General features: G+C 44.8%; 3 protein-coding genes and 1 non-coding gene across 6 annotated transcripts in view; all 4 read right to left on the bottom strand.

The window, feature by feature from the left end:
* Nucleotides 1-4,492: 4,492 nt before the first annotated feature.
* LOC148819984 (mitochondrial import receptor subunit TOM20 homolog) lies at nucleotides 4,493-10,860 on the bottom strand. Its single transcript, XM_088934046.1, has 5 exons — nucleotides 10,606-10,860; nucleotides 8,083-8,129; nucleotides 6,999-7,080; nucleotides 6,107-6,249; nucleotides 4,493-4,946 (listed from the first exon to the last, which is right to left on the bottom strand). The coding sequence occupies exons 1-5, from the start codon at nucleotides 10,727-10,729 to the stop codon at nucleotides 4,902-4,904; spliced, it is 441 nt and encodes a 146-aa protein (XP_088790172.1). The 5' UTR covers nucleotides 10,730-10,860; the 3' UTR covers nucleotides 4,493-4,901.
* LOC148819985 (small nucleolar RNA SNORA14) lies at nucleotides 5,242-5,380 on the bottom strand. Its single transcript, XR_016094294.1, has one exon. It is a non-coding gene; the product is annotated as a small nucleolar RNA SNORA14 (small nucleolar RNA).
* A 622-nt stretch (nucleotides 10,861-11,482) lies between the features above and the next one.
* rbm34 (RNA binding motif protein 34) lies at nucleotides 11,483-17,085 on the bottom strand. The gene is made up of 11 exons (XM_088934186.1): nucleotides 16,813-17,085; nucleotides 16,416-16,584; nucleotides 15,999-16,132; nucleotides 15,699-15,912; nucleotides 15,285-15,344; nucleotides 15,062-15,105; nucleotides 13,975-14,058; nucleotides 13,388-13,451; nucleotides 12,886-12,928; nucleotides 12,514-12,632; nucleotides 11,483-11,969 (listed from the first exon to the last, which is right to left on the bottom strand). Exons 1-11 carry the CDS (start codon nucleotides 16,836-16,838, stop codon nucleotides 11,613-11,615), a joined length of 1,314 nt encoding a protein of 437 aa, XP_088790312.1. The 5' UTR covers nucleotides 16,839-17,085; the 3' UTR covers nucleotides 11,483-11,612.
* Nucleotides 17,086-18,416: 1,331 nt separating this feature from the next.
* Nucleotides 18,417-27,017, bottom strand: part of arid4b (AT-rich interaction domain 4B) — a 51,578-nt gene continuing 42,977 nt past the window's right edge. For all 3 annotated transcript variants that reach the window (XM_088934142.1, XM_088934145.1, XM_088934143.1), the window contains 6 exons: nucleotides 26,707-26,920; nucleotides 24,961-26,232; nucleotides 24,454-24,564; nucleotides 23,453-23,668; nucleotides 22,600-22,746; nucleotides 18,417-22,156 (listed from right to left, as the gene is read on the bottom strand). In XM_088934142.1, coding sequence (XP_088790268.1) covers nucleotides 22,008-22,156; nucleotides 22,600-22,746; nucleotides 23,453-23,668; nucleotides 24,454-24,564; nucleotides 24,961-26,232; nucleotides 26,707-26,920 — 2,109 coding nt within the window. In that variant the 3' untranslated portion in view covers nucleotides 18,417-22,007. The remainder of the gene's footprint in view (nucleotides 22,157-22,599; nucleotides 22,747-23,452; nucleotides 23,669-24,453; nucleotides 24,565-24,960; nucleotides 26,233-26,706; nucleotides 26,921-27,017) is intronic.

Raw genomic sequence — 27,017 nt, 5'->3', positions numbered from 1 at the left:
CTGTGAGAAGAGGGGAGCCACTCGTTACGACAACTTCCAGGAAATATTGGTAAGGCTTTCTTCGGAGGAAAATGTTGAATCATCTTTTATTGCCCTCACTGAGCTCCAGAACTGCACTGGAGGCCAAGGAAAAATCTACTGAAAGCTGGCCCTCTTCCACTCCCAGCTGCATCTCAGCTGTGCCTCTGTGAGGCCCGGGGCCAGACGATCATCCCCACACAGTGCACACGTAGCACAGCTCTTCGCCCTGCTGAACTGGAGAGGCACGTCCTGCAGCTCTTCTTCTGTGCCTGAACCTGCCTCTGACAGAGCCCTCATCTGTACAATGGAATTAGTCATCAGTTTTCAAAATACACATTCCCAGAGGAGAACTCTGCTGTAGCAGGACAGATGGGCAGATAACCTAATTTTCCTTTTCAGCTTTGACAACTCTCTAGACAGGCAGACCATGCACATCTATTCTGGAGCACTGCTGTTCTAATAAAACCAAGCCGAACGGCTGCAGGCTACCAGGAGGATTGCAAACACAGCGTGATTGATAGAGTGTGCCGTTACCTTACTGCCTTTCTGCATGGGGAAAAGCATTTAGTTCTGTCGCCTGCAGCACACCTTGCACATCAGTTCTCGTGTGATCTAATTCAACAAATGACCCTTCTTGCAAATACCCAGTTACGGTGCTGTTCCTTCTAAGGGGAAATCATGCCTGAGCCAGAAGAGGAACACATCAAGCTGAAACTCAAATTGTGTCGATTAGATCCATTTCAGATGATTCATATCAAGCTAAAAAACAACAATAATCAAGAAGAGACTGAACCATTGCTGAAGCCGATTCCCTGTGATCTACAGAGTGATGTGGTCCTTGGATCAACAAACAACTAGTCAGGGTGGAAGGAAGGGCAGAATGTGCTCCTCTTCTTCCTAACCTCTCTTATTTTCCTTGTTTCCTGTTGAAGGCTGGAAACTTTGAGAACACCGTCTGTCCTCTGGTGCTGGCCTCTTGGCCAGCTTCAAGTCCAGGCTGCAGATCATGTACGGACATTGGGCCTTCTGTACACTATACAATGCACATAAACAGAGAATAAACAAAGAATCTTAGCAAACTCTCGATAGTTTAAACTGGCTTTTTTGCTAATGCCTTTTTTTCTGCTTGTGTTGTTGTTTCCTGTTTATGTGCAGGGTTTATGGATGTTTCGCACAAAAAGTACTTTATTAAATTAAAAATAATGCCTGAGCATTTCCAGGTCCTGTCTTTTGTGTTTTAAAGATTTCTGCATTCTGTAATTTACTGAGCAGATCTTTCCTGCCAGCCCGGTTAAGCTCTGCAACAGCCCAGGAAAGTCTGAGGTGTGCACTGCCACACCTCCTGCAAACAGGAGGCAACAGGCACACTTGGCAGTGTGGGTCTGTGTGTGAGGAACTGTCAGCAGTATTTTTTCCAGAAAAACTGAACCAGAGGCTGCTGGAGTTTTTATTTATCCTGTCAATGTCAATGAACTGGCCTCCGCAGAGCCCTGGTCAGACTCCACTACCACACCCCACCCATTCATCACTGTGCTGCCCCATATTGTGACATCACTGGCCCAGAATGCAATCCTGCATATTTCTTGCAAAGAAAAGAGAGGTAGACAAACTCCCACGTCCCTTGATTGTTAACATTTGTGGAGCTTATAGTTTCTGCCAAGAGTTCTTCTGAGAAGTGCATTGAAATTTACTGTACTGTATCGCACGGGCATTTTCGAACACGAGGAAAGTGCTTCCAGATGCAGGATGTATTTCATGCTTTCTGACTGAACGGATATTAGACACTGTTGAAATTATTTGTTGTACAATCTTTAAATTAAAACATTGTGCAGCTCTATCCATCCATTCTAATGGCTCCCTTGCAGGGGAGCCGAAGTCTATCCCAGCAAGCAATGGGTACAAGGCAGGGTACACCCTGGGCGGGATGCAAGTCCATCTCAGAGCATAGTGCAGTTCCATCATACAAAATATTTTACAGAATGCTGTATTATGCAAAGTGTTAATGTCATGTGACTCTTAGGCCATTTGTCATCTTAAAAGTGTCACACAGTACCCCCAAAGTTTTAGTATCCACAGTCTGAAGTCCTATCCCTGCCACTATTTGAAAATGTTTATAGAGGAGAGACTTCAGTCCTTCTCCTACGTAGCTGCTGACACCTGGTGGCCAACCTGAGAAACTGGTGTATACATTTTGCAGCGTTTTCCCCAAGGTAATAATTAATCACCTGAAATGATTTAATTGAATTAGCAGTACCTCAACAAATGCAATTAGGTTTGCAAATAATGCCAGCAGAAATGACATCCTGCATTAACATGCACATTAAATAGAATGACATACAAATTGACGTATGCAGATTCAACTCACGTACTATAGCTGAAAAAAGATGGTTTGGAAGACATGGAGTTATTCCCATTAAGTCTTAAGTTTCGCTCAGTGCAGAAACCTGCTCTGCTGTCTGACACTGCTCCTGTGTCTGAAGAAACTGTGGGGGCAATTAACCATTTTGTCACAGCACTTCAACGGAGGTATGCAAGTGGATTAATGCAATTGTGCCAGTTCTTCAGGTGCTGCAGATTTGAAGACAGCTGTAAGAACGGCTGGACTCAGGCCTCTCAGGACTGGAGTCGTGCGTCCCCGCACCAAGCCAATAACTGGATCAGTCAAGTTAATGATCCTCACTCCAGGTCGAGTCCTACTCCTGGATTTCCAGCTCTCTGTAAAGCAGCAGCACCTTGAGAGCTGGGAGATCCCGGTAAAGTAGTTCAATTAAGACACCAACAAGCTGCTTCAGTTTGTTAAAACTGACAGCCTTTTAACACACTGGTTCTACTTCAGGTTGTGGAGAGAAACCCTATCTTTTCATTCCCACTCTACGCCTGCTCTCAATGAGTTGATTGAACCAATTAACTGGTTTAATTATGATGAATCCAACCTGTTTCCAAGGGTTTAGTCATTGACGTTCCCTATAAAAGAGGCAGGGGTGCCGGTCTGAAGACACTTGATCCGAGTCACGACTAACCTCAGTCATTGAAACAAGGCTACACAACATGTGGCCGGAGCAATCCACTTCATTGCAGGAGCTCCTGAATTAATATGCCGGAGTGGTTAACCCTGATCCTGGAAAGCTGCAATCCACAAGGACATAGAGGTCACCCTGAAATCAATTTGAAAAGACTCACGAGAGATCTGATGAATTGAGTAAGCTAATCGGTTCAGTTAACACAGGGTGGCTAAATGTTATCCTTGGATCAATTAGCTAGTAATAATCTAACAGGCTGGATAGGGCAAAATGACGTCCTCTCATTTCAAACGTTTATCTTGTAGGGACGGCTCACTGTGGTCCTTGAGACCTACCACCCCTTCTCAAACGATGTCCGAATGACCTAACTGAAGAGCTCAATTGCTTCAGTGGTCATAAAATATGTCTAAAGCGTTCATTGATTGTCTCATGAAATGTGCTGGACTGTGAATTTCCAGAAGCTGGCCATTCCTGCTATACCAATACTGCTAGGGGTGGATATTGATGGAAAGTCTCCAGCTGAGCACATGGGAAGGTAAGGTTGTATTTACCTATCAAGGCTGTGCAAGACTGCGAAACAGAAAGCAGTTATGTAAGACTTTTCTGATCTTTAAAAGAAAAAAAAATCCACCAGTTGGATCTTTATCAGCACATGACTACAAATCCAATAAAATCTTCCTCACCACTGAGGTCTTAATGCCCCCATCAGAAAGAAAATGTCAGCAAAGTGTCAATTCTTGTGACCTCTAAACAAGGTGCATACATACAATACATTGAAAAGCATTAAAATGCAATGGATGATCAAATGCCATAGATGCATTTTTAATACTTCTCTGTGTATTTTATTGCCATTGAAGTACCTCAAAAAGGTAAGGCTGTGAATCGGAAGGCTCTCCTTGAAATTTAGCCCAAGTAGACTTCCCCCGGCTCCCCCAGGGGCAGCTGCGAATTTGAAATCCGGAGGGTGTAACAAAAATACTATGAACACAAGAAAAAACACCCTGTTCTCCCATGAAACGTCAAACTGGGAACAAAGCAGGCTGTGAACCTTGTTGAACCCTGGACCAGAGACATAGCAGCACCGCGTTCTCTCCTCCCACAGCGAGACAGACGTCCAGCGCTGCACCAGGTTACCCCCGGAGAGGACGGGCACCCAGCGGTGCTTGGAATAATTCATCACCCACACCGCCTCCATCCCTCACCAGCTGGACAGGATGGAAACTGGGGGGTGGAGACTGGGCAGGGGCTCCAGAAGACATCTCATCAATTGCTCATTTTTAAGAGATCACTTGCCAAGTGTGTGTGGCCATCGGGCATCACGGACAAATATGGCTTCATGTCATTACAGGAATAACACAGTTAGATCTGTATTAAAGACGGGTTATCTCTTTGCACAAATGAATAACTACATTCTGTACCCTTCTGGAGATGAATAAAGAGTAACAAGACAATTCCTTTGTAGTTTTTAATTCCCGTTTTGTTTTTAACCGAGCAAGAGGTCTGTATTTATGTTATTACACATGGTACGTGCAGACTTCACACTTCTACTGTGTGACGATGGGATGCTCACACTGTCGGAAAGCTAAGACAGTCCGAGATGGGGGACAAGCACTCGATCAGACTGGAAAGACAGCAGGGAACGTATCAAAATCACAGGTGTTAAGAAGGAATAATAAATTAAAAAAAATGGAAAATCGAATCGAGCTGGATGAGATACAAAACGAGGCTCCTTGCTGGGGATCGTTTTTTTTTTTGCTGGAACCAAGGCCGCACTGCCTCCCGCGATCCCGGGACGGCCAGGGAGGAGACTGGGGGGACTCTGAGCAAGTGGTCTGCCTCTGGACTGGCCGCCTGGCCCCCCTACTCGATGTCATCTTCAGCCAGGCTTTGTGCATTCACGATGCGCTGCGAGGACAGGGACAGCAGGTTAGCCACGGCCTCGAGGGAAATTCAGGCAAATCCACTCTCTGAACCGAATGCGTGAGCTGAACGTTTCATAACTGAACAAGCAGCAATTCCAGGAAAAGGGAGCAGAAGCAGTCCTGCGGGCTGCCATACACCTTGCCTTAAAGCACATAGAAAGAACCGGCAGGCCAAGGGGGGAACTGAAGCCTTGAATTCACCCACGACAAGCAGATAACAGGCACATTTTTCAGTTCACCTTTGCTTGCGAAAAAGCGGAAAATCTAAAATTGATTTATAATGTCTGGGATTTGAAATAGCAAAGGGTCACGGGAACAGGCCCTTGGCTTTGGATGAAACCCAGCTCTCTTGCTATCGCATCCTTTCTTGTCCCAGCAGGTAAGATCAGTGCTGCCAGGGGGTTTATAAGAATGCTTTCGAATGACTTTTGAATCCCATGTGAAAAACGGTAGAAATATCGCCCGCGTTAGGCAACTTCTATCAATGCCCGACGCTGACTGCCTGATTCATGCATTTATTACATCAAGGTTTGATTTCTGCAACTCTTTACTGTATGGATTCCTTAACACTCTTTCCAGTAAACTACAATATGTCCAAAACCATCACTGCTACACTTAAATCTCTACACTGGTTGCCTATAATGCTGTGTATTCAATATAAGATCTTGTTACTGATTTTCACGGCTTTAAATAATCTCTCTGCGTCATATATCTCTGAACCTCTCCATGTTTACACTCCCTCCCGCAGGCTCTGTTTAGTTGAGGCTGGTCCCTTTGCTCCCTGTACCCAGGGCTAAATCCCAGACTTTTGGTGACCATGCCTTTTCTGTCTCTGCTGCTTAATTATAGATTACCCCTTGTCTTTTGGATCTCTTCAAATTTAAACAAAAAAAAACTCACCTTTTTACTAGGGCCTATGTCTAATTGCCCTACATTATATCCTATTTATTCTCTTTAATTTTACTTTGTATTGTACATTTGTCTTTTTCTTTATCGCTGTGTACACTACAGTATCCTTCGGTTTAAACGGACGGTTTATAAATAATATTATTAATGCACAGGCATGTTTGCAGTAGGGAACTATCTTCTCCTGCAGCAAGGTGGGGAAGTATCTGCCGCCCGTGTGCTCTGTAGCGCCCTCACCTGGCTGATGGTTGGCAGCTTTGTGAGAAGCATCTGGAACACAGGTGGGGGCAGCGTCTGCTGAAGCACCTGTAGTAACTGCTGGGGCTGCCCGCAGACCGCGATGGCGTTCGTCAGGTGGTCCACGCCCTTCTCATAGTCTCCTGGCAACACAAGGCGAGCCGATCTCAGACACCGAGGGCAACATTTCTACCGGAACATTTCCAAAGAACTCATTTCCAAGTTCACAAGGCCTCTAGGCAAACTGTCTTTTGGAGGCAGCCAAAGTCAAATTATCAGCTACAGTTACAGCTGGTTTCACTTCATTGTCTAAGCACCAACAAATTTTAAAACAATACATTGAAACGTTTAGCAATTTATGGAAGAGTATAAAGAAAGGTCAGACTGATTTTCAGTGCTTCGTAATGGACCGCTACTGATCCTGCATCATTACCTAGACACCCGAATTAAATGAGCTCCTTTAGCTCCTTTATTTTAAATACAGTTTGCCTTTTTTGTGAGGAACGTGACAATTGCCACATCAGCCCCCTGAAACCTGAAGCATTGCTCCTGAATAAGAACATCAGGGGGTGTGCAGGGGGTTACACACATCACCCCTCAAAAAAACCCTCACCCGCACTTTAAAAACCATAAACAGATAATTGCAATTACTTTGAGAACATTGTAAATAAAAGTATTAATGCCCCACCTTGATAAAAAAAAACACAGGCTGTGGATCTGCAATGTAGTAGCTGGCATCAGTTCTTACACTCTGCAAGAAACCTGCTGGCTCTTATAACCGCAGAAAAGGCACTAATTGTGCCACATTTCAAAAAGAAGAAACTAGCAAATTCTGAAGCCTTTATGCTAACAAGTATCCTTATGGTACAAATTATGGAGGCGAAGCCCTTACCTTGTGCCAGCAGCTCCTCTCCCAGCTGGATCTCCTCAAGGAAAAACTTCTGAACCGCCTCAGCATCCTTCAGGTCTGGCAACTACAAGAGAACATCAAGTTAAAAACATTTAACTTAAACAGGCAAGGCCAAACAGTCATCGTCTCATCTCTTACGCATCAAACGCTTACAAAAGCTGGGATCTCTAATGGGATAACTCCTCTAGCCGGCATAATTGGAGAACAATTTTTTTTAACGATCTTCTTTGGCATGAAGTTGAATTTTACAGCTCCTTTGGGAAGGTCTTTCCAGTGCTCCATTGTGGAGAAAAAATGAGACCCTTTTGAAATCCGATCATGTCCTACTGATCTGTGAAAAGTTAGATGCTTTCTTTTAAAAAAAAAGCAAGGCAACACTAATGCTGTGCAGAGACTAGACAGCAGGCTTTCATCATGCCTTCTAAAATTGGCCAGCCAGCAGCTGCAACTCACAACTGGCAGCTCACTGAAGCTCAGCAGGTGTGAGCCTGGTCAGTACCTGGATGGGAGACCTCCTGGGAAAAACTAAGGTTGCTGCTGGAAGAGGTGTTAGTGGGGCCAGCAGGGGGCGCTCACCCTGTGGTCTGTGTGGGTCCTAATGCCCCAGTATAGTGACGGGGACACTATACTGTAAACAGGCGCCATCCTTCGGATGAGATGTAAAACCGACGTCCTGACTCTCTGTGGTTGTTAAAAATCCCTGGGCGTCTCTCGAAAAGAGTAGGGGTGTAACCCCGGCGTCCTGGCCAAATTTCCCATTGGCCCTTACCAATCATGCAATCATGGCCTCCTAATAATCCCCCTCTATGAATTGGCCTCCCCATTGATAGCTGGTGTGTGGTGAGCGTTCTGGCGCACTATGGCTGCCATCGCATCATCCAGGTGGGGCTGCACATTGGTGGTGGTGGAGGGGAGTCCCCATTACCTGTAAAGTGCTTTGAGTGGAGTGTCTAGAAAAGCGCTATATAAGTGTAATTATTATTATTATAAAATTACACTCTGCTTTGAAAATTAAAAATGTTTATTCTGACGCTTCTGTTCAAGTAAGGAGGAGTAAATGTCTTACCCTGGAAAGACCAGCCTTCTCTTTTGCAAGCTTTTGCTTTCTTCTTCCTGGGGGAAGAAATCAACAACTTGTATCACATCAGTCAATTAAATCATACCAACCCCAGCTAAAAAGCACAAACATGTAATCAGTTACACAGAGAGATTCTGCTGTCAGCATGGGGAAGAGCAGTGTTTCCACCTTGCAGTCTGACACCATCCGATGTCCAAAGCTTAGCAAGGGAGGAAAATCAGGTAGGTGCTCTAAGTGTTAACGGACCAGCAGTTGGTGTGCTCTGCTCTGGACTAGAGATTCCACTGGTCCAGTTTAATAACAGGAGACTGTGCTGTAGAGGGTCCCATCAATTGGATGAAACATTAAACTGATGTCCTGACTACTTGGTCATTAAGATTAATGCAAAGAGTGCAAGGGGAACATTTGTGTCTTGGCTGAATTCCTCTTTGGACACACACGATCTATTGCACCTATTTTACCCTCTTAATTCAACTTCTTACTTCCACGGTAAATGAAAGGGGCATCTTGTTATATGTAAAGTGCTCTGGGATCCTTTGAGACAAAAAGCACTAGAGAAATGTGAATTCTTATTAATCAGTAGGTAAAGAAAGGCCGCTTGCTTTTATCTTTCGACATTTTCCAGCTCTTGCTGCAAAACGTTTACAAAATGCAGAAAAATTAGAAGCACGTTAATTACGCCAACCGTGAGTCGACATGGTCATGTCCTGGATGTGAGAAAGCAAAGAGTCATGGGAACAGGCCCTCAGCTTTCGGTGAATCCAGGTGCTCTTGCTGTTGCATCCTTTCTTGTCCCAGCAGGTGAGGTCAGCACTGCCAGGGGGTTTATAAGAATGCGCAGGCATGGCTGCAGCAGGCTACCTCGTTCTTTTCAGATTTCTCCAAAAAACGATCCGTGGGTCAAAAATGTGCCGCATTCCAGTAGTATTCTTACCAGGGATAGAAAACAGCACTCTCACGAGCAGGATTCAAGCCACCGCAGGGCTTCAGTGCAGTTAATCTGCAACTGTTTCACTAATTCTAGACTGGAATGCAAACACAGGGGGAGGGTCTTGGATTTCAACAGCATCTGATGAAGTGAGGAAAGCACCCAAGGACACAGAGGGATTTCAAGGTCAGGCTGGCCCCTTAACCCAAGTCACTCTTATCCTGTAGGATCACAGCCAAACAAGCAAGCCCTGGGCAAACTGAAGCTCCTAGTACAGAGGACACAATCACCACCTCATCATGTTTCCCCCATTGCCTCTACTGAGTCAGTTTCTAGTTGAACACTGCAGAAGAAGGAGATGATGAACAATTTTCTTGGCAGTGCAGCTCATCTGACATTAGAAATCATTAACATTACAATACATTGTAAGTGGCAACAAACCAGACACTTTCTAAATGAATGGGTTACAAATATTAATGTATGCATATATAATCAGTTTCACTTCATGCCCACCAGATTCGCAAGAGAATTAAAACTTTACCAGCTCTTTGTGTGGAACTCACGAGCCCACTGCAACAGTCCACACACAAAGGCAAAAGAACTACAGAACAGCAACTTGATATAGCGAAACAAAGCAGCCTAAACGCAGGACAGGCTCACAAAGCAACTGTCAACGCTTTCAAAACCTGTTTTAGAGTCTGTAATGGGTTTGGGCAGTGAGCTCCACAGACGTGGCTCTGTACTCTTCCCTAAAACAGCCAGTCTATCCAACCCACTGAACAGAAAAGCCTCAAAGACCGCTCCAAACCGTAAGCCCTTGCAATTTTCAGACTGAAGTTAACTCGGAGTACTTCTAGTCAGACAAAAACAGCATAATTCGAGATACACTAAAGCCGTTTTAGCATCTGAGAGAAGACAGACCAGTAAATAAAGATACAGCAGTCCAATCTTAATAAAATACAATCATTTAAAATACCGTCATACCTTTGCAGAAAAGCGCACAATATCAATTGATCAAAAACGAAAAACTCCCAATTTACGTGCGTCTTAAATTGTACCTTTGCAATTTCCCTCACGGGATCAAAAAAGTATCTATCTTTCCTTCACTTCGGAGAGTGTGTGGATACAAACGAGTGCCACCCTTTGTACACTGTGGGTTATGAATGAATCCGTGAGCCAACTCTAGCCTTTTCATCCCGTGTTCTCTTATGGTCTTGACGTTGGATATATATATTTTTTTTAAACACTCGAGATGCAGAGTTTCAAACGGATAAATTCATATGTTTCCAGAAAAGGTTTCGATGAAAGTGCACGCAGTACGAGTCCCACGCGACTTTGTGGTCAATCCCCCCTACTTCCTAGTCCTCCGGCCCACAATCTATCCTGATGCCAAGAGAGCCAATTTACCGAGGCGTGGGTTGAGTAAATTCTACTCTCCAGCATCGGGATACGCGCCATCGATTTGTAAAAAGGCTTCCCTCTGTAGCCCAACAGGATATATAGCATATATGCAAAAACATTTAAACGGATCAACCTTCAGGAATTTTATCTACCCACCCCAGGACTCCCTCAGCCAGACTCACGTTCTCGCAATCTGTTCTTGAAGTTGGGGTCACTCCGCCTCTTCCTATCGAAGTAGATGCAGTAGCCGATGAAAAGGGCCCCGCAGACCCCGGCAGCGATCGCGCTCGTCTTACCGCCCATCATAACTCATGTACAGCGGCACGTCGCCTCTCGGTAATCGGGGAAGAAGACTAAGAAGTTAAGAGATTGATCACAGACAACACATGACCCCGCTCCACAGCGCTCCTTCCATGAGTGAAAAGGACCCAAACCTTCACGAGCTTCCTCCTTAGTGTGCTACTCGGGCTGTCTTCGCTGATTGCCTGAATGAAAATGCTCAAGTTTAGACTAAGGAAATGATAGCTACCGTGATAGCTATGACATTTAACTATTTTAAGCATTTTATTATTATTATTTTTTAAATCACATCCCTTTAATTTTTATCCGGACATCCTTTGCCTTTTTTAGCGATATAAGCACAGGCTTGCACAGAAGCGCTCAAGGTCCTCGCCGCGTAAGCAATTGTGTAAAACCATCAATGAGGCTGGAGGGTGGCGTGACGCTACCCTTAAGATCACGAATGCAGAAAAAAAATCGAAATTATAATTTGTGAGTTTTAATTTATAGTAGCTCCACTGACATGGTGCTGCATACTAGAAGGCTCATTGTGTTGAGTTGAATTTTGGAAGAGTAAAAAGGCCTGAATAATCAGATTTCTGATTAAAAACTGGAATATGCTCCTAAAATTAATCCTCAAAATGATATGTAGCTAGTCCATTCGGTGCCTTATACAAGAGAAGGGGATCCTCGGTTGCTCTTTGAACTACCAGCATGAATCGTAATAGTATTTAACAAACGCTGAAAGCGGAAAGTGAAAAATTACATCACACAACTTGATTAAAAAGAAATCTGCTTTATTTTCAGTTCAAGGTCTTAATACGAACACTAGTACAAAAGCATGTTGTGAGACCAACAGAGTTCTACAGGTGCAAAGGATGATCAGTAATGAACACCTTAGAGAACCGCATCAAATATCAATAAACTTCTGTCCCTTCTTGGGTTTGAATTTCTTTTTAAGTCCTTTGTTTTTCTTCCTTTCATTTCCCGGTTTGGCCATCTCTCCCGTGAAGGAAGGTCCCGGGAGGGCTTTGGTCGGTCTGCCCCTGAGAGGGGTGGAGTTGTCACCCCAGGGTGCTGGGGCCCGTTTGCCCCCGAATCCCGGTTTTGCACATCCTCTCCTTGGGGCTCCCACAGCTCCGCGGGGGCCCCTAGCGGGGGTGGCCGGTTGCTCTTTCTGCTTCCTGACCGAACGCTTCACTCTGATCCTTCTGCCCATCAGCTCCGAGTTGTCGAGCTTCAGTGCGAGCTGCACAGCATCCGCACTCTGTAGAAACCAAATTCCACGTAAAGGGTATATAGTGGTTTTTCACACGTGTCCTTCATTATACCGCACATGCGAATTTTAATCACAGCTGAAAATCTTACAGCTCGTTCACCCCCCCGGAAAAAAAAAAACCACTACTTCATGCACACAAGTCTATTTAACAGGTAGTGTAGAGCAGTGGCTTCTCTTGGCTTGACACCAAATGTTACGAGTTTTGGGTTGGTCTGAAAAAGGAAGAGCTGTGCACCCTAAGGCTTCCTTTCACCTTGTAAAGTCTCCAGGAAAGTGTCAAAACCCCACTGCAGAAAAAAAAGGTATGTTGGTCCCCTTTTGATTCTAACTGTTCTTAATAAGAGCTTATAATACATAATAATAGTTTATAATATCGCAGAGAAGTACTGTAAACTATTGTTAACGAACTCTTAACTTTCTCCCATTAACCACCCACTAGCATTTTCATTCTCCGCACTCTTAAGAGACAGCATTGCTCACTGATGCCTCCAATCCAGTTCTGCTTTTACTATAGTCCCCCGCATGTCCTCACCTCAAACAGCACATAGCCAAAGCCTTTGCCCATGGCAGTCTCTCTGTCCCGCACCAGGCGCACAGCCTCGATCGAGCCACACTCTTCAAACAGCTCCCTGAACGGCAGTTCATTTATATCTGCAAACGTCAACACAGATGAATTAGTTGGGTTTAACCACAAGGGGCCACTCCATACTGGAATATACCAGCAAGCACAGATCTTAAGGAGTTACCTTTCCTGCTTCCGTTAGAAACGTGATTCTTAAGGAACAGTATGCTACAGCAGAATTTGCACTTTTGGCCGGATCGATTTTGTCCTGGTACAGCGCAGTTCAGCCCACATGAATGTTGGGTTAAGAAGGAACTTAAAAAAAAATAACTGCACACTTACCATATGGTAGATTACCTACAAAAATAGACCTTTTGTTGTCGTACTGAAATGAGAAAAAAAGCACATTAAGGTTCTAAAAATCAGTATTATCAGCATAATACATTTTAAAAAAACACAAACCAAGCAACAAAAGGAAAACGTTGCGGCGTTTGAGCTGAATGTTGTGCTTCATGTTTGTAACCATCATCAATTTAAAAATGAATACAACAAGATTAGCTGCTTATTTGGAGCACCAGAAAAATGCTGAGGGTGATAAGACTGAAAGGCAGTCAGGCCACCGTTGGTGCACAGTAATAATGAGATACCTAAAGCCCTTCAGACCTTGCATGAAAAAGCTAGACAGTCTGATTCAAAATCACTGTCTGATTTTGCTATGCACCAAAGGCGTTTAACACTACATAGCTAAATAACAACACAGATGTCCCATCCTGTGTTCATTCAGCACTGATGCACTTCTTGAAAGATGAAAGAACGAAAAGCCTGTAGTGACAGCAGCACTTACTGAGGCACTCTTGGATGCCCGGTCCACTCGGATATAGTATCCTTTCTCAATCTCCATGCCGTTCCTGATGAAAATGCAAAAAAAGTGATGATGCAGAACCAAGGCCACTGCTTTCACAGTATGCAGTACCAGGACATTTGGCACCAGCCTGGATGCAGAGAGGTAACTAAGACATGCCCACTGCGTTTAGACCAGAGGTGCACAAAAACCATTCCTGTTAGGCTATATCATGATGATTTTACAGGTCTCTCTAATCCAACAACTAAAGGAAGGCTAGGAAAGATTAACTGCATCCAATTACATTTAAATGCACAATTATACTCTCAGTGTGGGAGAGCAATGCAAAGAGCACTGTAAGCTGACGAGGACTGGATTTTGGCCTCTTCTTTATTGGATGCAAGGCCAATGGTGAGGACATACAAATATGAGTCACTGTTCCAAAAAAAACTACAGTGCAGCTTACACGCACAAACATGAATAATATCAAATCACTGACACTAAATTCTAGATGTCGAGTAATGAATTACACAAAACCTGTAGCTAAAGACAACTGACCTACATCTCGGATACTGAAAAGAAAGCATTACCTCTGTAAAGCATTCACTGCCCCCTCTTCAGCTTTGAAGACAACGTAGGCGTTGATACTGTTACGTTTGGGGTGAACCTTGCGTCTGAAAACAGACAGACAAACCCTTCAGTGAGTGGCAGGCGGCCACAGGACAGACTTTACCTTATTCTGGTGTGCTTTTTAAAACCACTTGTTCTTTTATCCCCATCCTTGTGAAGGACTGAAACACTATTTGTGTATTTCGGGGTTAGAAAGAATCAGAATTGACGAGAACTGATTTCAAACCACAACAGAAGTAAATGTACACAGTAACTTGTAAGAACCTCCAATCTGCGTCACAGAATAGACTTTTCCACGTATGCGCAGCGCCATCTTCTGCAATTCAGAATGGGGCAACAAATCTTCCAGTGACGTGTCGTGGCCCTATTACATTGTAAAGAAGCAGGCTCGTGAACACGTTTCTTTTAATCCATTAGAAATATTGGTTTCAAGGCAGTTTTGCCGACAAATACTTATTAACTTTGCACGCAGATCACATTTCTGCGATGAAATGTCTGCTACACAATCTGTACTTATCGGCTCATAAATCGCATTACACGAGTCATTACAGTGACAGGAAAGGGCCGCATCACATCGCACCATCACAAGACCAGGGGTTTACGACAACACGGCGACAAAGTTCACGATTTAGTGCTTGATTTGAAATGTGTAAAATTCAGTGTCAATGAATTTATTTTGTTACCAAGATTTAATAACCGGTCTGTGAAATTTGGACTGCAGTTCTCCTTTAACTCTCCTGAGCTGTTCTTCCCCTGCTTGGAGCATAACTTTTTCTAGACCGGACGCTGTCTCTCTACTGTCTATAACAAACCTGATAACATAGTCTTTCAGCTTCCTGTACCTGAGAATTGTGAGTTTCACCACATGGGGTACTTGTTTTCTAAACATTCCAAAAATCATTATAGTGCCGTAAACAGCACAAACCTGCCTATAATGTCTACAACATATTTAAAGTATTACAACTATATTAAACATGCACATACTTCAGCTGTGCACATTCTGCACATGTCACTGCAAATTCAGGCTGGTAAATTCAAGGCACTTACTGTATGGCTGCTGCTTTCCTTGAAAGAGACTTATCTTCTCGTGCCTGTAAAATAATGAAAATGTAAAGAAGTGTTAACTCCACAAAAAAAACTAATAAAACATCCTTGACCGACACAGCTTCAGGAGTATTATGTAGAAATAAAAATTCCAAGACAGTTTTACAGTCCATGAACTTTAACCAAAACAGACGTGATCACGAAGATTGGAAACTGGGGTACCTACCACAGAACGAAACCGCACAGACTCAATGGACCCATACTCCTTAAACACAGCTTTCATCATCTGTGTGTCAAACAGAAATACATGACCGAGTCAGCCCCATGTCAGCTGGTACCTTCCACACACAAATCTCAGGTTAGTGGTACAAAACTGATCTCAAGGGGTCAAACTGTGTGCTTCAATGGAAAACAGTCCAGATTGTTTGTGGTAGCCATCATTCATAGAAGTCACTGCCCTGGAGGCACAATGGTGAAAGAAATGCATATTTCTTATTACTGCCAGGACCTGTTGAGACTCAGCTACCCTTGTACAGGGATTTATGGCCACTGTGGGGGAACTCTTGGGCCTTTTATCTACAATGCCACTCAAGAACCTAAGTGCTTTCCTGCTGCGGCTATGGAAGAGTCAGGCTCCTACCTTCTTGGTGACGGTCACAGGCAGGTTTCCTACAAACACCGTCCTCTTGTTCTTCATCCTCTCCTCTGCCTTGTTAACAACCTTACTCTTCCAGAGTCGCCCCTCTGCCTGCTCCGCCCCCCTGGATGCAGCGGAAGCTCGGAGTTTCTGTTTAGAGGGAGCAGGCGCTTTCTTTTGACCTTCTTCTTCGTCTGCGTTCTTCAAAGCACATTCCCTGAGGGAGGGAGAAATAAAAAACCGGCGTCACTTCCCTACCCGGGCAGCCTGGTGAGAGCCAAAAAAGCCAAGACCTCCGCTCACCTGTCTTCTGTTTTCTTCTCTGCAGCCGTTTTCACCCTTTCCAGCCTCTGCTTCTTCCTTGCAGGAGGGGAAACAGTTCGTTCTGTATTTGCATTGCTGCCTTGAGACGTCTGCTGTGTCCTCTTGAGGTCGGGCTGCACAAACACACAACTTTTACAACTCTCGCCACAGAAGTGACTGCTCAGAAACACAACCCGACACATCCAAGCTCCAACACCGGAGCTTTGAATCATCCCTTTTAAAACATGACCAGGGACTGCACACAGATTATTAAACCCTTGTTTAGGTGTAAACATTAAGTCTTTCAACTTTCAGAGTAATTAGCCTTTACTTGTAGAAAATCAAATTAGTTCCGTAGACTGGGAAGAGAAAGCTATATTGAATTTTGAACGACGGTCTCAGCACGGATCGATTTACCTTAGGCGCAGGCACGCAGACAAGACTCGCAGGACCCGCCTTGGTGTTGAACAGAGAAGCCAAAGTACTGGACTCTGCTATGGTATTACTGGGAAATAAACTTCCTGACACTTGTCCCACGACATAATTATCCAGCTGCTTAGATGACTCCGGCACCTCTGTCTCCTCACTTAAAAATGCAAAGACACTCAGTCACATCATCCATTTACCACAAATCCACCACCGATTTGTGAAATGTTAATGAGCTCAACACGGTTTCAACTGAAATTCAAAGACAATTAAAAAAGACGGCAAAACCCCTTTATAAAGATAATTCGGTTAGTTAGTCTGATACAAATTCTCAGACATTAAGCTTAATGCAAATACTTTAAATATTCCGCTTTATGTAAAACCTCACCTCCGTCTTCCACGTTTCTTCTTCATGCTTTGAAAAATAACCCTCCTCAAAGTAACAGTATGGTTCTCTTTCGGTACCGTATATTTTAACGTAAATCCGGACACTAAGAAATTAGGAACACGAGTCCCAAGAAACGCTTGAAGTTAATTATAAATTATCTGACAAATGTACAGTAAATGGAAAATAATACATTCCCAGATTTTGGTAAAATAGCACCGCTCGCAATCTTTTCAAAACACGCTTTCCTTCTGTCCGTTTTGTTTTTCTTCCCTGAAAGCAACCAAGACACTGGACAATTAGTTCCTAGGAGGGTAAAAAGTGATGGAAACCGATTTGAACGAGCACCTAAAGCGAATAGTTCCAAAAATATTGATTTCATTTAATTCCTAATAAAATAAAATGTAATTATTTTAACCTTAATTTTCAGTAGAAACAATACCGCTGAAGAGGAACCTTTAAGATGTGTTATATCGTTTAAACTATCTACAAATTAAAGTTTATATCTCTAGCCACGTTTATTTTGTGACGAATACGAGGCTATGCAGACAGGACAATTTCGTTACTGCGTTTCATCTTCATTTTTCGCTTTCCCTTTCTCTTGCAAACAAATTCGGTTCCAGTAGAGCACCGATTTTTTTAATGGCCTGGTGTAAACATCTCACCAGCACATGCCTGCTGCTAATTACAATCGAGAATTAGAATCAATGATAAAAAAAGTTTACAGACTACCGGTTAAGGGTGATGCTATGTATGATAAACGTGTCTCTGCTGGGTTTGAAAAGTTCTGGATTAGATGTTCCACATGGTTAGGGACGGATTGCATGTAAAAGCCTTTGATATTGCAATATCCCCTTTGCCCCTTACCTCTCGTCTTTAAGCAGCACACCCAGTGTCCTTAGTCTAATCCTCTGTCCTTGTGTGCAATTGTTAATAGAAGCCACTGATACTACAGGTCCTCTTCACCAAATACGTTATATAATAATAATAATAATAATAATAATAATAATAGCTTACACTTATATAGCGCTTCTCCAGACACTCCACTCAAAGCGCTTTACAGGTAATGGGGATCCCCTCCACCACCACCAATGTGCAGCCCCACCTAGATGATGCGACGGCAGCCATAGTGCGCCAGAACGCTCACTACATATCAGCTCTCAGTGATACATAATTACACACGACTGATCTTACCTGCAGTCAGGTAATGGGTGGTGCTGTACAGTCCCAGTCAGGGCACCCAAGGCCCATGAGAAAGGAGGCCAGAACCCCACACCAGTTAGCACCCCAGAGAGTGTGGTTACTGACGTACAGCCCTGAGCACTACCCTGTGAGCCTTCCAGCACAGCTGGAGAAACCCGACGGCTGCCCACGCTGCTCACACCAGTCAGGCTGCGACTACACTGAACGTGTATGTATATGTAACAGTAGTTTGCATAATAATTATTCAATATTATTCATTTTTTTAATTGAAGCGAGAATTATCTGGTAATTAGTGTTCACAAGATGTCTCTTACTAAAATGAGCATGTTGTTTGAACAGAAGTAGCTATGAGACAACATCCATGCCCTATATTGTGTTACTAAATACTGAAGGCACACAAAGAATGTCACAAACTATGGCATTTATTTCAAACAGAGGCTTCTTTTGCTTACATTTGTACAATAAATTACACAATGTCCATCCTCTGAAGAACCTAATAAATACTTTAGAGCTTTCATATAAGCTTTGTCCCCTTCTCTTTGTCCCAAAACAGTTTTTTTTAAAGATCCATAAAACTTTACAGTTCATGTACAAGTTGGAAAATACTTTCAAAACTGCCTTCAAACAAAACGCTTCTCAGAAGAGCACAAGGTACGGAAATCCCAAGACTTACCTAGAAAAAAAAAGTATGAAGAGAAAATAAAATAAATGAAACGCTCCCATACCTCAAAAAAACAAAACAAAAAAAAGACATGCTTTTCCCCTCTGAGGATGCACACAGAGCTACAATTAAAACAGTCTGTACAGAAAAAAAGTCATTGTATTAACAGTGCAAGATATTAAATAGCTCGACTTGAAACACACTTCTCAATATACAAATGTATTACAAAGGCATACAATTACATACAAGTGCCAAACAGAACAGACCTTCAGGATATCATACAACATTAAGTCTTTACAAAGGAGACAGACTGGAGAGCTTTTCAGAATTTATACATGTATCTTTTTGTTATGGTAATAAACTCAGGTTTGTAACCCTTTTGCCTTGTAGGGGTTTCTAGAGCATTGTAGGGCATTAATGGTGTGTCAAGGACAAGCAGAATAACACCAGAACTAGTTTTTAAAAAGTACTTGAATTCACTTGATAAGGGTCAGTTGAAGAGCTTTACTGAATATGGGCAAGAGAAAGGGTTCAATTTTGAAGTCACCTTGATCTGCAATAGAGTTCTAGTGCCAGCAGATGGCACTACAAGTTTGAACGGATGGAAATTGCACTTCTGCAGACAAACATTAGAACACCTTCAAACCTTTAAAGGTGAAATTCCTTTATTGTTTTGTACTCGCGCGTTAAACTAAAATTTGATTACATGTGGTCTTCCTTGCGTTTTACTTTCTGCAACTCAATTTTCTGAAACATTACACCTTTATTGAAAATGTTCAGCACAGTTCAGCATGACACCCTGCTGAAACCAGTTTAATATCTTTTCTATAAGTTACGTACAAGTCCGGCTTAGCCATACCGACAGGCCACTCAGCACAGAAAGCTGTACAGTCTTCCAGGTGTTATGGATTTTGCAGGTTTAACTTTCCTCATAATTACAGGGATATGGTGTAAATTTTCTTTAGAAATTGCATAGCTAAAAAATAGGCAAAGCAAGACTTCAAATGGAAAAAGCCCATGCGAGTACAAATTGAAAATTAAATAATGGATGAACAGTTCTGCTATTGCACTTCCATTTACTGCCATGTATAATTTCTCTTTTGAAGAAACTCCAAACTAACAGCCAGCTACTGGACCATTAAAATTGAAAGTATAAGATATTAAGAGCCTCCCTTGTAAAAGGAAAAAAAAACCTTAAGTGCTTGGGGATTCCTCATTTCAGCCTTCAACAATTTATGTATATAATTAGAATCCTCAATTGTTTTATTGTATTCCCACATAATCTGGAATGAGCGACCGAGTCTTGATATGTGGGCGCAAAGCGACCCCAGTAACCACGCAGCGAGGATGAAGAAATGCGGACAGGTGGCACAGTGGCCTGGAGTGTGAGAGGAGCCCATCGCTCTAGAATCTATGCTGTGACATACAGGAGGCTCTCTGTTCACTGAATGGGAGAAGCCTCAGGAGGTTACTAGTTCACTGGGAGCTGAGAGCACCCTGGTCAGCAGATGCCTGTCTTACCCCCCTGCTGAGACAACTGCAAGTCCCCACATGGGCAATCATCTAGAGACATTACTGAGGGTCAAATGTGCAATACCTGGATTACACAGAGTTCAAATTATTCCACATCCTCTTGCATCTCCCATTTTATGTAAACATTAAGCTGATTTAAAGAGCAACATTACTGATCATGGTACCTTCTCAAAGGTTCTCAAAGACAGGCCCAAGTGTAAGAAACGTCTGATGTTTCACTGAAAGTGCTCAAGTAAAGGCACGTTTTCCTTCAACTAATTAAATGTTGTCACATCATGCATCTAAGGCAGGGGTTTCTAACTCTGGTCCTGGAGAGCCCCAATCCAGCAGGTTTCATTGTTTTCCATTAAATCACCGGTTTCTAAAAATATTTCAAGAATTATGTGATCAAATAAGAAGGTGATGTTCACTAGTAACTCAAAGGTAGTGAAGATTTTGAGACCATAATCCTGACCACCCTCAGCTGTCAAGAACCAGAATATTAATTTCGTAACTTACATGTGTTCCCAAAATTTAGAAATAGAAGATCTGTTAAACCAAATTGGACACCCACAACCCTTGTCCTGGAGAGTCCCAAAAGATCAGGTTTTATAGGCCATAAGAAAATAGATTTCTAGAAAACGGGGGCAAATTCAACTGCGATTAACTGCGGGTGGTTTGTCAAGGCATTTAAGAGTTATCTGAAACAGTTAACTCAGTCTTAAGCACCAGGCCTTTTTGGAGCACATTAAGTGATCAATACCCTTGAGGGTGGAGCTACAAGACATCCTGAACTGTGGCTCTCCAGGACCGGGGCTGGAGACCTCTGACACAAGGGGAGTCTGCTTCTCTGCCACGCGACACACAGGGCTCTGGTCCTATATAAACTATCTATAAATATCTGCATCAAACAAACAGCAACTGAGCATGGTAACACATGTTGAAGCCATAGAAAGGAAGGGAAGGGTCTCAAAACAAACCACTTTAGTTTCATCACCCTAACTTATGACGAGGACCTAAAGTGAATTAGCTGAAACCTGGACTGAAATTTGGCATTTTATGCCTGATTTCGGTCAAATGCAGACTGGATGATAATCCCGTAATTTACAAAAAAAAAAACAACAGGGACAGTCTTTAAATCTACAGTGGGCACATTTGTTGCAAATCCTCAATTTAGGAGGCCACCAAACCTGAAGTCACTCCTTGAATTAAAGAGACTTTGGTGCAAAATCTTTGATTGGGGGGAAAAAAGAAAATCTGGTTCTTTCTGCTTTGCATGACCAATTGCAAGATGTGCCGTATTTCCTGTTGCTTGAACTCATACCATTTTTCCTTCATGCTGTATCCCCTTTGGAGTCTGACCGTCCTTACAGAAACCCTGCAAGACCCTGTGTAAATTGGAAACACAGACGTAGCGTCATTGTAGGCAGTAAAGGAAAGAGCCTCTTTTTCGCCACAGTGGAAGGCCATTCAGGTCATTATAACATGTATTTCTCACCCCAACCCCAACACACACACACACAAACAGACAAGTTGAAAACAATTATTGCTTGAAGGAAAAAAACTAAACAAAACAAGAAAACGAGTCTGTTGTATTTCTCCCCCCACCCCATTCGTAAAAGTGCACTTAAGTGCAGAGTTAGCTTGCCAAGAAAACAGTTGTCAATAGAAAATAGTGCTCTTCGTTTTTTGTTATTTGTTTTCTGCTGTTGCTGCTTGTGCCTCAGTCAGTATTTTTTTTTTCCCTCTTCCGGAAAAGCGGCCGGCCGCGGGGGAGCTGGAGCGGAGCAGCGTGCCGCGGGGCCTGGCGGCCGGCCGGCTGTCACCTGCACTCCACCGACACCCCGGAGCCCTGAGAGGAGCCGGGCACCGGCGGCTCGGCCAGAGTCAACATCACCGCCGCCGTCAGGGAGCTGGAGGACGGAGACGAGGACGAGGAGGAGGAGGAGGAGGAGGAGGCCGCCGCGGCACCTACAAAAAACACAAAGACAAATATCCATCAGCGCGACAAGCAATAGGGTTCAGAATTCACAGAGCGAGGCCCCTCTAAAACCTCACAGCACAAAAAAAACTAACATCCTCCTCATGCTAAACACTTTACACAGGAAAGGTTTTATGTTCGCCAGTGCTTTTGAAAAGCAGCCTCACAGCCCTCAGAGCAGTAGAAATCCCTTCATTTATATAATGATGCTTTTGAAAATTACAAGCAGAAAACAAGGGGGTTGGTTCTGCAAAACCTGCATCAGTGATGCCCTGATGTACACAGTGCTTTATTTTACAGCTGTGCTGTGCAGTAACCTGAGTTTATTTAAGCTGTCTAGAGGTAAGGACTGGGGTCGAAAGGACTGTGCTGGATAAATGCTGCAAGCCCTCCTCTTCACGAAGAGCCAAAAGAAAAAACTGAGACAACTTACTTTCCCTTTCCTTCTTCTTCAAACGTTTTCTTCTCCTGTCGATGGAGGCAACCTCCGACTTCAGAGAGAGGTAATGGTTCCGGATGTCCTGCAGCTTCTCCTGCAGGAACGCGATGCGCTCCAGGCTGCTCATCTTCTCCAGCTCCGCTGTGGGGAGGAAGAGCTGTTACTCCACACAGCCCGGGAGCACCTGCCATCTCCGCCTGCTGACCAAGGCAGGACCAGCACCGAATTTTAAGAAGCAGGAATGCTGTTTCACAATTGATAACATCGCTGGAAGCCTAGACCCCCTTTCATTAGCATTAATAATCTTTCATTTAAATATCTGAACCAAAGAAAACCCATAAACCACAGCTAAAGCAGAAGACTGCTGGACCCCATCATGCCAGAGTGAATCAGGTGGCATGCATGCCCCTTTTCCCAGTGGGTGTGCTTTTAAAATACAGTAATTGGAGTACTGCCCCCATGGTACACTCTTAAACAAAATTAAGCAAAAGAAAAAAAAAACAGGAACATCTTTTGGCCAGTCACTGGCCTTGAAGAATGAAAACTTTTTTTTTTGCAAGTCCTATGGATGCCAAACAGGTACGGGGTCCGTAGCCCTGTGGCGAGACGCAAACAAACACAACTGGTGATTTCAAAATCTGATGACTTTGTAAAAAAAAACTGGCGATTCTAATGAAAAAAGCCTCTAGCACACCACAGCTACGGGATGGACGCGCCATCTCCTCCGGATCTACACGGTTAAAGGCAGAGGAGGGCCATCCCTCTTGAAAACCGAAGCAGGTCAGCTCAATACACAATCACGCCCCGGTGCTCACATTCGGCATTCAACAGTACGGAAGTCACTTACACATCTGAAAACTCCATTTGTACACCCTGGGAGAGCGACTGGGATGCTCCTTGTGCTCCGGGTCGCTCTGCCTGTGGCACTTCCCCGGCGCTGGCATCCTGCTGGGACACTTGGCGGGGACAGCAGGCTTGAGACCAGAAGGGGCCTTGGCAGGCAGGGATTTGGCAGTGATCTCACTGGTGGACTGGTCCTCGCTGTCACTGCTGTGCGCCACACCTGGAGGCGGAGACAGGGAGGAGCGAGTGAGGAAGAGGTCAGTGTGCACCTTTACACTCCATCCCTTGCGTGTGCACAGCATAACTGTGGCTTGCCGAGATCTCCAACGGCAGACAGACGTGTAGTAGCAGCCCCATGTCTATTTATTGCCAAGTGCAATAAAACTTTCTTTTGAAATAAGCATGCACGCCCTGCATCTTGGTTAATTCACTAGAATCCTTAGTTAACCTTTGCAAGGATGAACAAGTGTTTAAAGATGTCAGAAGGGATTTCATTGCCAAGTGTCAAGGATCAAAAGTTCCTCTTCCATTTTACTTGAAAACCCTAGCAGCTAAATAAGATTGTGGAGTACTCTGTGTAATGCATTAGCAGTTTTTTTCAAAAAGACGTGTTGGGCTCGTCAAAAAAAGTTTTGGCAAGGCAGCACAAAGACACATTCATTAAATTTTGAACTACAAAGAAACAAGCATTAACAATATGCAAAGTAACATTTATTGGAGTATAAAGATTTAAGATTTAAACACTGTTTCCAAATCAGGATAATAAAGGAAGTATGCATTGGGAGCCAATAATCTGCTTGTAAAAGCATGTTCAGGAGCGATGTTCTTAATGAAATGGCTCATTTTAATGCAGATCTACTAATTACTTTGTAGAAGCGGCTTAAATTATGTGCTCTTAGCAAAGCTTGTATACTCTTAACAAGAATCAACCACTCCCCAGAGATCATGCACTGGGCACAGGGCACACAGTTTATTCTCTTGCGGGCAAGAGCTTTCTTTAATTACCTGCTTTTCGACTCTTTTTGTGATGAACGCCCGAATTCTTGTGGCTTCTTTTGTGTTTCTTTGTTGTGCCACCTGCTTGAGCCTCCTTGGGGCGTTTCTGACTTGTTGTTGCTGCACGACAACGTGAAGACAGTGAGGAGGCAGCAATAAAGGCCGAACAGAAAACATGCACCCGTTCCACGTTCTCTGTCGCCAGATTTTTGTATATAAACGTAAAGGAAACACTCATGGGAGTGCACGGCGATTCCTTAATGTCTTTGTATCGGAGCATACGTGTACATAAGCATTTCATTGCGCTTGTGCATATGATAAATAAACTCAACAGGTAATATTTGGAAAGTAATCGCTGCCCTCTCATCACATACACTAATGGGCACAATTCAGAACACTGCTGCTGAAATGTTACAGGTGATACATTCTCAAGCTTTATGGCTTACACACGGCAGAGAATCACTTGATTCAACGCACACAGTTTAATGTCATTTCCCCCAGCCCCGCTCTCTTTACCTTTTTCCCTGTGGTCGCTTTCCAGATGGCTGCTGCCGCTGTGGCTGGAGTTGCTGCTGCTGTTGGAAGAGAGGCAGCCGTCAAAGGCCGTGGGGGACCCCTGCTCCTCCGGGGGCAGCTCCTGCAGCTCCCCCCCCAAGCTCTCCACCTCCACGGTGCTGCTGTCTGTCTCGCTGCGGCCCCCCACACTCTCCTCCCGCACGGGGCCGCGCGGCGCCAGCGGGGAGCCGTGAGGGGCGAGGGCCGAGGCCAGGGGGGGAGGGGGCAGCGGGGAGGCCGCTGTCCGAGTCCAGCCGGGGGGCTCCACCGCGCTCACCCCCAGAGAGGGGGACTCGGGCGTCGTCGGGGGGGTGTTGAGGACAGAGTTGCTGCCGCTGCTGGGGAACTCCCGGGTCTTGCCGGCTCGCTCCTCCGCCTTCCCCTCGCAGGGCTCCGGCTCCTCGGTGGCCGGCTCCGGCCTGGGCTCCTCGGGGGGCGGAACAGGGGGAGGGGAGTTGGCCGCCTCCGTGTCGGAGTCCGAGAAAAGCTCCTTCAGCGTCTTCTTGGGCCACTGGGCCTGAATGCTCGACCAGACGTCTTTCTGGCCTTTGCTGGCCCGGCTGCTGGGAAGCCTTTCCTCCGAGCTGCCTGTCAGTTTGGGCCTTTTCTCCGGCACCTCCCAGAACGGCGCCGGCCGGCCACTCTTGCGCTTCTCGTCCAGCCCGTTGTAGTTCTTGGACGGCGTCCCTTTGGGTTTCGCGCGCTCTTCCTCGCGGTCCCGCTCCGCTGGGTGCGGCTCGTCGTCTTCGTCGTCAGAACTGCTGCTGCTGGACGAGGGGCTGCCCCCCTCGCCTGGGCCTCGGTCCTCCTGCCTCTTGGGGGAGCCAGTCTGGAGCCAATCCGCCGGTCTGCTGTTTCGCAGCTTGCCCTTCAGCTGGGGCTTGGGAGATCTCTCCATCAGACCCTCGGCTCTTCTTTTTGGGCCGTCCTCTCCCTCCGAGTCCAGCCCCCCACGGTATGTAGGGGTGTCATCCGCCACGCAGTCCTTGCTCCCCGGAAGGCGTCCCGGCTCCTCGTCTTTTTCCGCCGACGTCCTGCAACTGTCCCGGTGGGGCTCGGCCTCCCATCGCTCCACTCCCAGGGCGCTGTCCCGGGAGCTGCTCTTCCGGGGGTTCCCGTTTCCCAGCCTCTCCTCCTCCTCTTCCTCCTCCACGTCCTCGTCTTCGTCCTCGTCGTCCTCCTCCTCCTCGTCGTCGTCTTCTCGCTCGCTCTCCTCCGCTGAGCTTTCAGACGCTGGGGTAAGAAAAAAAAAAAGAGGGTGAGTGTCGAAAAACATCTCGATGGGAAAATCCACTGGTACAGGCTCACTCACAGAAAGTGTTTCCACAATGAGGTTTTCAACTGTGCTGGCACTAGCAGTCAAGCCAGCGGATGTCCAGTGCGTTTAAAAACAAAAACAGGAGGTTCTTCTTTATAGAAAGCATTGTAGGAGTGTGGAACAGGCTACCCAGCCACACTGTCGAAGATGATGTCATGGTTTCCTCCAAGAAGCAGCTGGATCATCCTCAGATCTATTAGCTGCTAACTACCAAATGGGCCCAAATGTTCTCTTCTTGTTTGTGAACCATTCTTAGGTTCGGAAAAACCTTTTTTACTGGCCTGGCATGCAACATTTGTGTTCTACACCACAAAATTGGAAATTAAACTGTTTTCCAATCCATATTAGAGAACTCTAAATATAATGAAGATTGAATGTTGCGTCATCACCTTGGAGCCCATTCAGAATAGATGTAATTTCGATGGGCTTGACTGGCGACTGGTCAGCCCCTTTGGCGTCGCTGCTCTCCAGCTTTGAGAAGCTGTCGGACGGCGTGCTGTTCACGGAGGACTTGGAGGATCGGCGGACGCGGCCGTATCTCACTGGAGACAGGTCTTCTCTGTCCGGCCTCTCGGTCTTGTCTTTCTCTCGTTCCATTTTGTTCTTTGAAATGACACACAAGGGGTGGGGGTGGAGGGGAAATGGCAACATATTTAGGGCAATCAGACCCCAACATTCAGCAAGATTGGGGAAACATGCA

Source organism: Atractosteus spatula, chromosome 15, assembly GCF_055471065.1.
Source record: "Atractosteus spatula isolate fAtrSpa1 chromosome 15, fAtrSpa1.hap1, whole genome shotgun sequence".
In the NCBI taxonomy this organism is placed as follows: Eukaryota; Metazoa; Chordata; class Actinopteri; order Semionotiformes; family Lepisosteidae; genus Atractosteus; species Atractosteus spatula.
Note: the sequence above shows the minus strand (reverse complement) of the source record. Positions and strands in the feature narration are given on the sequence as shown.

What these genes read in the sequence shown, in the direction of transcription:
- LOC148819984 (XM_088934046.1), bottom strand. Translation starts at nt 10,729, where the DNA reads ATGATGGGCGGTAAGACGAGCGCGATCGCTGCCGGGGTCTGCGGGGCC. An exon ending in AGAAGGCTGGTCTTTCCAGG is followed by an intron (nt 7,081 to 8,082) that starts GTAAGACATTTA and finishes GTTCTCTTGTAG; the next exon opens with TTGCCAGACCTGAAGGATGC. An exon ending in AGAGGAGCTGCTGGCACAAG is followed by an intron (nt 6,250 to 6,998) that starts GTAAGGGCTTCG and finishes TTGTGTTGCCAG; the next exon opens with GAGACTATGAGAAGGGCGTG.
- rbm34 (XM_088934186.1), bottom strand. Translation starts at nt 16,838, where the DNA reads ATGAAGAAGAAACGTGGAAGACGGAG. An exon ending in CTGTGCGGTTTCGTTCTGTG is followed by an intron (nt 15,106 to 15,284) that starts GTAGGTACCCCA and finishes ATTATTTTACAG; the next exon opens with GCACGAGAAGATAAGTCTCT. An exon ending in AGGAAAGCAGCAGCCATACA is followed by an intron (nt 14,059 to 15,061) that starts GTAAGTGCCTTG and finishes GTCTGTTTTCAG; the next exon opens with ACGCAAGGTTCACCCCAAAC.